At 45.5% G+C, this 13488-nt stretch overlaps 1 protein-coding gene across 1 annotated transcript; it reads right to left on the bottom strand.

Annotated features, from left to right (window-relative positions):
- Positions 1–1298: 1298 nt before the first annotated feature.
- LOC129839142 (nuclear pore complex protein Nup133-like) lies at positions 1299–13458 on the bottom strand. The gene is made up of 26 exons (XM_055906420.1): positions 13194–13458; positions 12983–13098; positions 12748–12851; positions 12403–12507; positions 11997–12128; positions 11586–11756; positions 11332–11487; positions 10653–10723; positions 10379–10526; positions 9969–10119; positions 9471–9628; positions 9179–9270; positions 8530–8699; positions 8282–8376; positions 7781–8005; positions 7424–7546; positions 5189–5288; positions 4701–4958; positions 4321–4454; positions 3650–3808; positions 3340–3475; positions 3000–3118; positions 2307–2387; positions 2149–2213; positions 1824–1912; positions 1299–1567 (listed from the first exon to the last, which is right to left on the bottom strand). The coding sequence occupies exons 1-26, from the start codon at positions 13319–13321 to the stop codon at positions 1431–1433; spliced, it is 3423 nt and encodes a 1140-aa protein (XP_055762395.1). The 5' UTR covers positions 13322–13458; the 3' UTR covers positions 1299–1430.
- Positions 13459–13488: the final 30 nt, after the last annotated feature.

Below are 13488 nucleotides of genomic sequence, written 5' to 3'. Positions count from 1 at the left end.
AGGATATCCCTACCGGCCAAACCCTCCCTAACCCGGACGACGCTATGCCAATTGTGCGTCGCCCCACGGACCTCCCGGTCGCGGCCGGCTGCGACAGAGCCTGGGCGCGAACCCAGAGACTCTGGTGGCGCAGCTAGCACTGCGATGCAGCTAGCACTGCGATGCAGTGCCCTAGACCACTGCGCCACCCGGGAGGTGTATTGATGGGATAGCCTACTTCATATACCAATATTACCAATATTACATTTTCTACATTTGTCACTTAACGGATGCTCTTATCCAGAGTGATTTACAGTGGTGAGTGCATACATTTTCGCACTAGTCTCCCGTGGGAATCAAACTCACAACCCTGACATTGCATGCGCCATGCGGGACCAATACCCCAGGCTCGTAAATGTTATCTCCATACCAACCAGACACAACACCCCCATCCATGGAGGCATTCTACAAGCCAGACAGGAAGTCCTGTGATCAAATATTCAGCAGAAGCCTGGCTTCCAAACCTGGAGCTCTGACACAAACTGTCAAAGACCTGTGAAAGATTCTACCAGGTAGTTAGTCACCATCCCTATGACAACTACTCAAAATAGTCAATCAAGACTATTGAGAAGGTTTGAAAAATTATGCTTAGAAGCCAATCAAAAGCTATTGGCACACCTTCTCTGAGGGAGTTCTTTCAATCCCACCCCATATAGGGCTACTGAACTTTCAATCCCCCTCCCCCATAAAGGCGGTAGCTGTAATTTATTGTGTATGTCCCTAATTTAACCTCCATTTTCTATTTTAGGACAAGACACAGAGGCCATCTGCTTCTACCATCAGTGAAAGTGGATCAGTTGCAGACTCCTCTAAGGGTTGGAGAGACACTTGAGGAGTCAGGCCCCGCTATTTAAACAAGAACCCAATACAGTTGGCAATGTAGGCTACAGCACCCAATGGCTTGCTGCAGAAATCCAATAGCCTTTCATGGCATGTTAGTCAATGAGTGTGGCTTGTTGTTGAGATGGATGTTGTGTTCATTTTGAGCGGCTAGTATAGGAATATTTTCCATGAGGTGTGTACCGTTTCATCTACCTGGTCCTAGCCTAACAGCTTCAGTTGAATCCATGACATTTACTCTCCTGACTTTAACTCAAGCAATTATCACAGGAGATATAGGTGTATTGGAGACTCAGGATGTGTATCTACATATGTTACCATTTCCCAGGTTATCGAGGTAAGGAAATAAAACAATACATTTTGTTTTTCAAAAACTTAAAGCAGTCTTTAGTGAATGCCAAAATCAAAAGAATAGAACATTTACAGAAATATGACTTTTATTTCGAAAATGCAACACGTTATCTTTTTGTCAAGCAAACAGTAAAAATGGAAAGTAAGGAACAAACCAAGTGCAACCTGGGAGACACAGTTGTGAAAGGGGTCAGGGGTCATCAGATCTGTGCATGCAGGTAATGTTCATAGTTGGCCCGCAGTACAAACTCAAAAGTGGGCTTTGATTTCAAAGCCTCCATCTCGTCCAGCTGAAGAAGGTCTTTGACGTCAGGAAGGTAGGTCTGTAGAGAAACACCTGGAAAACAACAAGAGAACACATTCTGAATAGGTTGGAAGGGTCATAAAGAGGTACATAAACAGAGCAGTGACACTCAATACCCTTTTTCAATTTTTTGTAATTAATAAAAAAAAATATTACAACAATTCAACAATCTCCTAAATATCTCTAAAGTAACTCTTGAAATGTGTTGTTTACAAACAAATGAACTGATGAGAATACAGTGAAATCATTTAGTCAGACACCAAGCCAAAATGGCTACTGCAGTGCTTACCTTCTTGTATGAGCTTGAGGAGGATCTTGACAAAGATGCTGTCCTTGGCTGCCTCCAGAGGGTCATCGTTCCCATCAGCAGACAACCAGCTGTGAGCAACACAGCGGAAAGGAAGCTCAATGAAAACTTACGGTAATAACAATAATGCTTATTAATTCATTGCATTTATTATATAAAGCGCACTGACAACATAAACAAAATGTAAGAAGTGTCAAACGGTGTATTTACACCTATCAAATCCTTTCAGATTTGGAATGAGGAAATTAGCAAGAAAGGGAATAAGAGTGACATATTAGAAAGATTAGGGCCATTGAGCGGTACTTACTCGTCTTTCTTGAGGGCCTTGCAGAAGATCTCACACTTGAGTCCCTCAATGTCCACAGCGTCCTCCTGCAACAAGAATATGGCCCATATCAGTGAACCCTGACAGACCTGATTAATCAACCCTGAGCTAATGATTCATGCTAGCGACAGTAGGACTACCTCGTCTATGTACTCCAGTAGATCCAGAGCCTTCTTGAAGTCATACTCATTGGCTCGTCGGTTGTCATCACAAATATACAGCTGGTGAGAAAATAGAAAAATTAGGTCAGTCCATTGGCATTTGTAGGAGTTGTATTTTGTGGTTCAGTTGGTGACAGGGAGGATAGATGTGTGTGTTGTATTGTCATCGTGTGTCCGTGTGGCGGCAGGCATGTGGATTTATGTAGAGTTACTGGTTGTGCGACTGTGTGTGTGGTCTACTTAAGCAATAAGCATGAGGGGGTGTGGTATATGGAATCTTAGTTTAGTCCTAGCTTGAGATATAACAACAAAAATGTTATCCCATAATGGGTATCAATGTATGATGTGGTATATGGCCAATATACCATGGCTAACAGCTATTATGCAAAACGCAACACAGAGTGCCTGGATACAGCCCTTAGCCATGGTATATTTGCCATATATCACAACCCCCCGAGGTGCCTTATAGATATTAGAAAACTGGCTACCAACGTAATTAGAGCAGTAAAAATAAATGTTTTGTTATCCCACTGATATACGGTCTGATATACCAAGGCTGTCAGCCAAATCAGCATTCTGGGCTCGAACCACCCAGTTTATAATGGTCCATTGGTGAGGTTGTCTGTGTTGGGTTATGTGGTATGTGAGTGGTCCACTGATGTGTGTTCTGACATTAATAAGGTTGTGAGCGCTGAGCAGCGGCATGGTGTCTGGGTTCTGTTGTTTCTCCTCCAGCAGCTGTTTGGGCAGAGTCTCCTGGTGCAGCAGGAACCGCTCCTGCTCTACCATGTCTGTAGGATGACAAAGAAAACACTGGTGATATCCCTGCAGAACTCACCAATTAGACACCCTACAGTGAACAGAGGTTTCCTTGCTTATTTTGCATCAAATAGTGTCTGTTGTCTTAGGGCTAAATACTAACACAGTTTAAAATACATGTTCATAATTCCCATTGACAATAATGTATGATTTAAGTGAGAATTAAGCAGAAGTATCTCAAGTAGCCCCTTACCGTCTACTTGTTTCTTCATCACAGCCTCAGGCACGTCTGATGCCAGGGCAGTCAGTTTACTGAGAGCCAACAGGGTCTTCTTCTTCACAAAGTAACGCGTCTCCATGTTGGCCTGGCCATACAGGGTTTTGTGGGCCTGGGGAGAGAGAGATGGTCAAATAAATATCACAAATGCAACACTGTTTCTTTAACATTGGAAACTACACTATGTCTACTGTATGTCTTTTCATACGAAGCGGCATGTTCACAAGTTAGCTACTAAGGTCAACTGATGTGTGTGTGTGTGTGTGTGTGTGTGTGTTCCACTTACACTGCTGAAGTCGTGGACGTGGATGTGGTGCAGCCAGCTGAGGTGTTCGTGGGACTGCAGGAAGCTGGCCAGCTGCTGGTGCTGGGCGATGGGCTGGGAGAGCAGCTTGCCCCTCTTCCCCTTCTCCATGTACCAGCGGAACAGGAAGTCCGCAAAGTTCTACAGGAAGTGACATGGAAATTAAATGAAACCCTCAGGATCTATGGAATATTAGTCTAGTCCTAGCTTGAGAAATAACCCTCAAAAATGTTATCAATGTATGATTTACGTGCGCTGTCTGAGTAACGGCAGGTAGGCTAGCGGTTAAGAGCGTTGGGCCAGTAACCAAAAGATTGTTGGTTCGAATCACCAAACCGACTAGGTGAAAATCTGTCTATGTGCCCTTGAGCAAGGCACTTAACCCTAATTGGTCCTGTAAGTCGCTCTGGATAAGAGCGTCTGCTAAATAATACAAAAAATGTAACATGCACATATCCCTTGTTAGTGCCAGATTTGATAAAACACCAGTGATAAAATTGGGTCGTGTTCAGTACGGCACACAGTAGCAAAACATTTGGCAACAACAACCAACATCTGTGTTCTTATTGGACCAGTTCAAGTAGTACCCGCCCCATTTCAAAATTTCTCCACCTAATGAACACCACCCTGGTTTTAGATGATTAGTGTCTAACCTGGTCGGCAAACTTGGCCATGTAGTGCTGCAGTCTGTTTTGGTTGTCAGTCTGCTCACACATCTGGACCAGGATGTCAAAGTCACAGTACTTCTCTGCCAGTGCCGCCACCCACTGGTACTGACCCAGCTCCACTGGGACATAAAGAAAAGTTAACGCCCTTAATATTATTTAAGTGTACATAATACCGTTATAATGGATGCAATAAGCAGTCAGACTTATAATTTATGAAAAATATCAGCTACATTTAGCTATAAAATGTGTAATTCCACTGAAAGGATTAAGATAAAAATGATTTTGATTCCAAAATGGCTTGACCCGGTAACCAAATACTCAAGCCAAAATGTCCGCCCGGTATTTTGCGTTCAATCTCCACTCACACAGTGGTGCGAGCAGCTCAGAGCGGCGCTGCGTGTACTCCATCTCCAGGGTGTTGTAGCGGTCCTGCTGGCTCGGCCGGCCCGGTCTCAGTGAGGTCAGCTGGGCAACGTAGCCTCCCAGGAGCACGTCCAGCAGCGCTGCCAGCTGCTCGTTCAGGCCATTGCGCAGCTCCGAGTCGGCGTGAGGGTACACGTCACGCAGGATCACCTCGTGCTGGCGGGTGATGACGGTGCGAACCCCTCCCAGACCGCTAGAGGCTGTGGGGTGAGAGAGAGAGACAGGTTTGGGGATTAAGGGCGCATCTCAATTGTCTTACGTTTGGGAGACTTCTGAATTCTTCTCCTTCATCGCAGTGAAAGGGATCTAGCATTTCGCTTTCACCTATCCTGTCTTTTCAGATCAGCTGACATTAACAAAAGTTGACAAGGCGTTATAAGAAGTTACTTTAGACTACTATGTGTATGTGTGTGTTCAACAGGGAATGTACCGGTCCATGGGATGTATTCTGGCTCAGCAGGGGTGCTCTCTGAGACTCTGTACAGTGAGGCCTTGGTGTCTCTGTACTGACCAGCAGCCTGCAGCATGTCCTGGAATAAAACACACAAACGTACACAAATTACTGACTGTGCCATCACAAGAAATACAACCTCACACGCAACATGACCTAGATATATGAACAAAAATCTAAAACGCTAGAGGCAACACTTTCAATAATTTTACTGAGTTACAGTTCATATAAAGGAAATCAGTCGATTGAAATAAATTCATTAGGCCCTAATCTATGGAATTCACATGACTGGGCAGGGGCACAGCCATGGGTGGGCATAGGCCCAGCACCTGGGGAGGCAGGCCCAGCACAAGGTGCACCTGTGTAATGGGCATGCCATTTAATCATCTTTTTAATATGCCACACCTGTCGGGTGGATGGATTATCTGGGCAAAGAAAAAATGCTCACTAACAGGAACGTAAACATATTAGAGAGAAATAACGTTTTTGTGTGTATGGAACATTTCTAGGACCTTTTATTTCAGCTCATGGACCAACACTTTAAATGTTACGCTTATATTTTTGCTCAGTGTATATACAGTGCATTCGGAATGTATTCTGACCCCTTGACTTTTCCCACATTTTGTTAGGTTACAGTCTTATTCAAAAATGTCTAAAATTATTTTTTGTTCCTCATTAATCTACACACAATACCCCATAATGACAAAGCGAAAACAGGTTAAGAAATGTTTGCAAATGTATGAAAAAAATAAAATACCTTATTTACATAAGTATTCAGACCCTTTGCTATGAGACTTGAAAATTGAGCTCAGGTGCATCCTGTTTCCATTGATCATCCTTGAGATGTTTCTACAACTTGGAGTCCACCTGTGGTAACTTCAAATGGTAGGGCATGATTTGGAAAGGCACACACCTATAAGGTCCCACAGTTGACGGTGCACGTCAGAGCAAAAACCAAGCTATGAGGTCGAAGGAATTGTCCGTAGCGCTCTGAAACAGGATTGTGTCGAGGCATAGATCTGGGGAAGGGTACCAAAAAATGTCTGCAGCATTGAAGATCCCCAAGAACACAGTGGCCTCCATTTAAGAATGATGGAGGAAGTTTGGTCAGGGAGGTGACCAAGAACCCGATGGTCACTGACAGAGCTCCAGAGTTCCTCTGTGGAGATGGGAGAACCGTCCAGAAAGACAACCATCTCTGCAGCACTCTACCAATCAGGCCTTTATGGTAGAGTGGCCAGATGGAAGCCACTCCTCAGTAAAAGGCACATGACAGCCCACTTGGAGTCTGCAAAAAGGTACCTAAAGGACTCTCAGACCATGAGAATCAAGATTCTCTGGTCTGATGAAACCAAGATTGAACTCTTTGGCCTGAATTCCAAACGTCACATCTGGAGGAAACCTGGCAGCATCATGCTGTGCGAATGTTTTCTGCGGACGGGACTGGGAGACTAGTCAGGATCGAAGGAAAGATGAACGGAGCAAAGTACAGAGAGATCCTTGATGAAAACCTGCTCCAGAGCACTCAGGACCTCAGACTGGGGCGAAGGTTCACCTTCCAATAGGACAAAGACCCATAGCACACAGCCAAGACAACGCAGGAGTGGCTTCGGGACAAGTCTCTGAATGTCCTTGAGTGGCCCAGCCAGAGACCGGACTTGAACCCAATCCACCATCTCTGGAGAGACCTGAAAATAGCTGTGCAGCGACGCTCCCCATCCAACCTGACAGAGCTTGAGAGGATCTGCAGAGAAGAATGGGAGAAACTCCCCAAATACAGGTGTGCCAAGCTTGTAGCGTCATACCAAGAAGACTCAAGGCTGTAATCGCTGCCAACGGTGCTTCAACAAAGTACTGAGTAAAGGGTCTGAATACTTATGTAAATGTGCTAGTTTTTTGTTGTTGATGACATTTGCAAAAATTTATACAAACCTCTATTTGCTTTATCATTATGGAGTATTGTGTTTAGATTGACGAGGGGGGAAAAAACAATTTAAATCAATTTTAGAATAACGCTGTAATGTAACAAAAATAAAATTTGATTTGAAATGTGGAAAAAGTCAAGGGGTCTGAATACTTTCTGAATGCACTGTAGATACACAGTATATAGAAGCACACCATATGATCAAAAGGCAACCATACACATGCATGGGAGATACGTGACGAACAATATGGATGTGGATACAGAGAGCCTGCACTGCCTGTGTTGTGTACCTTGATGATGGTGTTGACACTGAGCACCACTTCAGCCCACTTCACAGAGTCCACAGGGTTCTCCTTCAGAGTCCTCTCCTCCTCTTCTAGTAGACACTCAAAGACTGAGGAGATCTGAGACACCTACACACACATACACAGACACACACCTCTTAATAACCTCACATGAGGCATAAGACAGAAGCTTCCCACAACCCCAAAGCTAATGTTTTGACATTGACAAAATTATTTGATGATTTAAATTGGAATCTCAAATCATCTAAATTGTGTGAAGACCCCAACTCTGCTGGGGATATTATCTCTGTCATTGTCACCAGACCCCAACTCTGCTGGGGATATTATCTCTGTCCTCGTCACCTCTCTGAAGAAGATGTCTGCGGCCGTGAGGCTGGTGGACACGGTTGCGTCGCTCTTCCTCAAGGCAATGAGGATGGCGCGATTGACCAGATCGCCGTGCTTGGCGTGGTGGTTCTTCAGCGTAATGGCGGCCTGTAGCTTCTCGGCGTGTTCACACAGCAACAGGCGCGTCGCCATGGGAGACGAGCGCACCGCGGTCTGGCCCAGCCGGTCCAGGAGACCCACCTGTGGGGGAGGGGAGGTGGAGTGGGGGAGAGAGCAAGTAGAAGAGTAAGATATAGGGGTGGGGAGTAATGAGGCAAGGTTGTTGAACTCAGTCATGACTTTATTCATAGATCTGTGAGGAGTCCTGGAATGAAGTCCGATCCCACGGTGACACAGAGGATTAGAATTATTCCGGATTAAACGGGATTGAAATGTATTTCTATGCAGGTGGCCCACAGGATTAGAATTATTCAGGATTATTCGGGACTGAAATATATTTCTATGCAGGTGGCCCACCTGTAGCAGGAAGTCCATGAAGCAGCCGTGGGCCTTCATCTTGTCCTCTAGCTGGTGGAGGATGATGAGGGAGGTCAGGGGGAAGCCAGCACTCTCTGGACACGACAACACAGAAACAAGGTCACTTCTATGTGGAACAATATGTTCAATCATTTTGATAGAAAAGGACTACAGATTTCCATGTCTTCGCCTGTCTACATTTCTTTCTGTTCTCTTTTCCTTCATTCCCCTCCCTCCATCCCTCCCACCGTCAGGGACAGACTCGGCCCAGCGGGGGTCTGAGGCTGGGTAGTCATCCACCAGGTCCAGGTTGATCCGGGTCACCACCAGGTCCAGCTCCCCGCCCACCTCCCCGTCTCCATCCCCCTCCGGGGGGAACAGCTCGTCTGTCATGGTCTGGGCCCCAACCAGGTCATTCCTGACAAACACACCAGTTACGTTCTACTCACAACATTATAAGGTTAACTCAATAGTAACAATGTGTATTGCTTAGATCATTTAAACAGGTAATTCCCGAAAACACATAAAATAATTTGACATAATTACTTAGTGGTACTCATTTGAAGTGTACACACCCCATTCACTGTCTACATGTACACTCTCACACACACTCACTCACAAACACTCTCTCCCTCTTTCTGTAAAAAACTCTCACAGAGCCCTGCGTCCTCATTTGGCAGTAACAGCTGCTTGAGCTAACCAACAACAGGGCAGATGCAGTCACAGAGCGCAAGTAATTACACAGACCTAAATCCACATCGTCCTCAACACAGGGACATTTGTTCAGGGGAGGAACAAACAAATTCCCTGGTTTTACGAAGGAGGTCTGTGTCACTGTCAATAAAACTCAACTTTAGCAATTGGGGCCAACGTCACACAATCGTTCTGCAGACTTACCGGCAGAACTGCAGGAACGCTGCTTTTAGGAGTTTGGTTTTGTCCTCTTGCACTACAGGCTCCATCCTAGTCGGAGTCTCCATAGCAGTTGCCTTGAAACCAAAAAAGTGTGAATTCATAAATAACGTACGTCATAAAACAATGTGTACTCACCAATGGTGGGAAAAAAATAAGAGAAAATGTAAACATTGCTAGTTCACCAATTTGATGTCATCTCATTTTCCACACAAGTCAATTGGTGACCCAGTTCCTTATCAGAGACCCCGCACTGCTTTAACTCATCTGACTCTACCTCAGGGCCGGCCCCAGCCAGGGAGAAGCAGAGGGAGTCCTCCATGGTCTCAGGCAGCATGGAGGCACTCTCCCTGGCCACCACGGCCACCAGACCACTGTTCTGGGAGAAGAACACTGGCAGGTTGGCACAACAGCCCCCACCACGCAGACGGTCACCTGGAGAGATGAAGGAGGACGGTGAGAATAGAAACATGGGAGGTGAGTAAAGTCAAATTGACCATTCATGAAAATGGATAATGATCTAAAAAGACAAAAGGTTGTTGACATTATTATGATAACTATGAATTACTGAGAGCTGTTGTTGTAGCCATCTACACCATTCACTCATCAATACCATTCAGTTTAAAACATTGGGTGCATGTCAACAGTCTCTAAAGGCTTCCTCTTCTTGTCAATTTTTTTATTAAGAAAAGGAGATGAGGAAATGGGCCAACTTGAAACTATTGAGAAGCACCCAATGTCCTCTAACCTTGAGTCCATTATCCATGTCTCTTACCAGATGTGTTGAAGGGGATCTTCTCCTCAGGTAGACCTCCTCTGCCGGTACCGGTGGAGCAGGCAAACACCAGCTCCTCGTTGTACATGAAGGCAGCAGGGCTGGAGGCCCGTGGTAACATCAGCCTCATGGCCTGGAGAGCATCCTCACTCTGAGGGGAATAACACAACACATCAACCATTAGACAAATAAACATCGACATTTCAACTGAAGGAAGACCAATATGGTTGATATTTTCACGTCTGAAAAATAGCATTCCAAATGCGCGAAGCCTTGAGCGTATTTAGAGAAAGTCTACTTAAGGAACCTACTGCCACTTTCAAACTCATTTTCAAAAATAACATTTTGTGAACCATAATACACAATTTCAGTTGAAGCCCAACAGTGACCAGGGTTGAGTGAAGACTGACCTGGAATGGGGGGTTGTACTTGGTGACCTCCACAGAGAGCTCCTCAGAGATGTTGTTGCCGTTGTCCAGCAGGGTGACCAGGCAGAAGTAGGCCAGGCAGGGGGAGTCTGAGGGGTGCCAGGCTGCCGCCAATACTACCAGGCCATCCCTGGAACACAAAATTATAGTCAGAAGTGTGTAGAATCATAAAAAGTCACAGTCACCAGCTGACTATTACATCAAATCATGTAGTGAGATAAATACATCCAGAAACCTAGATGAGAGCAACACTTACTGGCTCAGTTGCATGTCCATGTAGGTAACGTTCACTCCTTCCTTGATTTCCTCATAGTTGCTCTCTGACCCCTGATAGATGGCGAGAGAGAAAGAAAAAAAAACTGTTCATGCCTTCAGGACAATCATCCAATCTACAGGTAACTACCAAAATATAGGAAACACCAACTTAAGTGTCTTAATATGGTGTTGGGCCACCACGAGCTGCCTGAAAAGCGTGGCATAGATTTGGCATTGATTCTACAAGTGTCTGGAACTCTATTGGAGGGATGCAAAACAATTTTTCCACAATAAATTCCATAATTTGGTGTTTTGTTGACAGTGGTGGAAAACACTGTCTCAGGCGTCGCTCCGGGATCTCATAAGTGTTCAATTGGGTTGAGATCTGGTGACTGAGACACACACACACACTTTAAAACCGCTCTGCTCCTTTGATACCCCTCTTTCAAAGTAACTGAGATCTCTTCTAGCCATGGTAGCCAAAATGGCTAAACATGATGATATGTTATCTCAGGAAGCACATGCTTTGTGTCCCTCATTTACTCTAGTGTTTCCTTTATTTTGGCAGTTACCTATACAACCAAGGGGATGGTTCACCTCAAAGTAACGCACCATGATTTAACGCAACCTGACATAAAGTAACGCAACACAACAAACATGTAAAGTGTGGTTCTGCTTACCCAGATGGCGTCGGCGACACTCTCCGTCAGAGCGCGGCTGGAGTCCCAGCTGAGGACCTGGTGCTCTGTGACCTCATCCACCTCCCATTTACTGAGCCCACAGGAGGTCAGAGTATACAGGCAGCCCGTCTCTCCCACCCACAGAACACTGTGGAGCTATAGACGGAGGAGAGGGTATGTGAGCTGCCATCATCATATTACCAATTAATTACTATAATTTGGGGATTCATAGGACTCCACTAGAAGAAACGTGCATTGTTGTTGGTGAGCGGGGCGAGCATGCCAAACAGGCTGGAGACGCGGCGTCCGATCCCGGAAAGCACCCCCTGGCCCTGCTGTAGCGCCCTCTGCAGCAGCTTTCCGGAGGGGTCCGCCCCGAGACGCATCATCTGGCCCTTATAGGATGACACGATGAAACTACCCCCCTGAGGGATGAGAGGGATGGTGGGATGAGGGAGGAGAGGGATGGTGGGATGAAAACAACAGCACAATGTTTAATCAGATGAATATGTTCAAAATGTATGTGTGCTACCGTTTGACACACAATTTGGTGGTAATTCTCAATCCACTAATAATGAGAACCTGCTCTATACATCTTTATCTGTGATTGAGGAGCAGCATTGTATTCAAAACAAGAACAATGGACCCACAACATAACAACTTACCCTAACAGCAACAACAAAGTTGCAGAGGTTTTCGCCCATGTCGACCACAGTCTCAGTGTAATTCCCCTCGTGGGCCAAACTGGGCCAGAAACGGGCTGTTCCCTCTGGAGCCACCGCCATGACAGAGATAGACTGAGCATTCAAGACAAAGTCCACAACAGTAAACAACCACGACTGATGGTGAGTCGATTGGAATTTCAGTTCATTTGTTCCTGATTATTAGCCTGGGTGCCAGCTTATTGAGTCAGGAACGCCTTGTCAAAGACAACAATAAGTAGACTAAAGCAGAAAGAGACTGACACTCAGGCTAGCTGCTCAACAGCTAAGTCATTAGGCAGACATGCACAAAAAAGTTCCCACCTTCGGAGGTTGAATAGTTTAGTTTCCTGATACAGTCATTGATTACCTGAACAGTGGCAGTCTCCAGAGGGCTGGGAGATGATATGGAGATGAGATCAGCATAGTAGGCAAACTCACTAGCGGGCAGCTGGAGGCCCTTACATACTGACAACTAGGAGACACAACAGAGAAGGTTCATTCAGTGGCACTGCATTTTTTAAATTTTTTATTATAGGACACTCTGTATCAATGCGTTGCATATCTCATAATTATCAACAAGGGTTGTGTATCCAGTGTTGAAACGGAGTGACACAAAGAGAGTAGGGTTCTACCTGGACTTGCCCAATAAGAAGTGCTCATTTTGTGTTCTGTTTCAAAGCGTTTCGCTACGGTGTGACCTACTGGACTGTACCTTTGCAACAGCAGTCTGGCAGATCTTCCAGATAATCAGTCTCTCTCCACACACCATCCAGGCCCAGCCACTCTCATCCACCTTCACAGAGATCTGGTCATCGGCTGAGGGACACAAAACACGTGGGAGAGGAGAACATCAGCCAGACTGCATTGATTGGGATGACCTGTACAATGCATTCTACAGCATGTATAACTCGCAGAGAGATAATGACAGGAAATAGTCAATGACCCACCATCAGCCATTGTCAAAGCCTCCATGACTTTGACAGGTAGAGAAGAGCCAAACGTCTGGACATCGAAGTGGAGTGCTTCTGAAGTTGAGTAGCTCTGCACACGCGTGGGAGTTGATCTGGAAATGAGAGGGTGAGCAGTTTTTTAAAAACACTCCACGAGTGACTGTGCTTCAAGAGACATTGTTGACAATGATGGAGCATGGACACTCACCTCGCTGCTAACGACGTCCTACGTGGGGAAAAGAGAAGCCCTGTAGGTGTACCGGCGAGACTCTTTCTACCGGTGACCCTTGAGGACTGCCTTCGGCCTGAACTAGGGGTGGGACGAGGGCTAAACATCGTAGCTGTACCCCAAAATGCTCAATATTCATTCAACTCCAGACAGCTCTTCTTATTTTGCGCGCACAATATGAAACTTTAGGCGCATGAAATATACGTCATGAAATACAAACTCAGATTCGCAGTACATAGTTGGTCCACTAGATCGTGCCATTGAATACATTTGT

This window comes from Salvelinus fontinalis, chromosome 40 (genome assembly GCF_029448725.1).
Source record: "Salvelinus fontinalis isolate EN_2023a chromosome 40, ASM2944872v1, whole genome shotgun sequence".
Classification (NCBI taxonomy): domain Eukaryota; kingdom Metazoa; phylum Chordata; class Actinopteri; order Salmoniformes; family Salmonidae; genus Salvelinus; species Salvelinus fontinalis.
This window is presented reverse-complemented; position numbering and strand designations above follow the sequence as displayed.

What these genes read in the sequence shown, in the direction of transcription:
- LOC129839142 (XM_055906420.1), bottom strand. Translation starts at nt 13,321, where the DNA reads ATGTTTAGCCCTCGTCCCACCCCTAGTTCAGGCCGAAGGCAGTCCTCA. An exon ending in ATGGACATGCAACTGAGCCA is followed by an intron (nt 10,527 to 10,652) that starts GTAAGTGTTGCT and finishes TTTGTGTTCCAG; the next exon opens with GGATGGCCTGGTAGTATTGG. An exon ending in GCGTTCCTGCAGTTCTGCCG is followed by an intron (nt 8,700 to 9,178) that starts GTAAGTCTGCAG and finishes TGTGTTTGTCAG; the next exon opens with GAATGACCTGGTTGGGGCCC.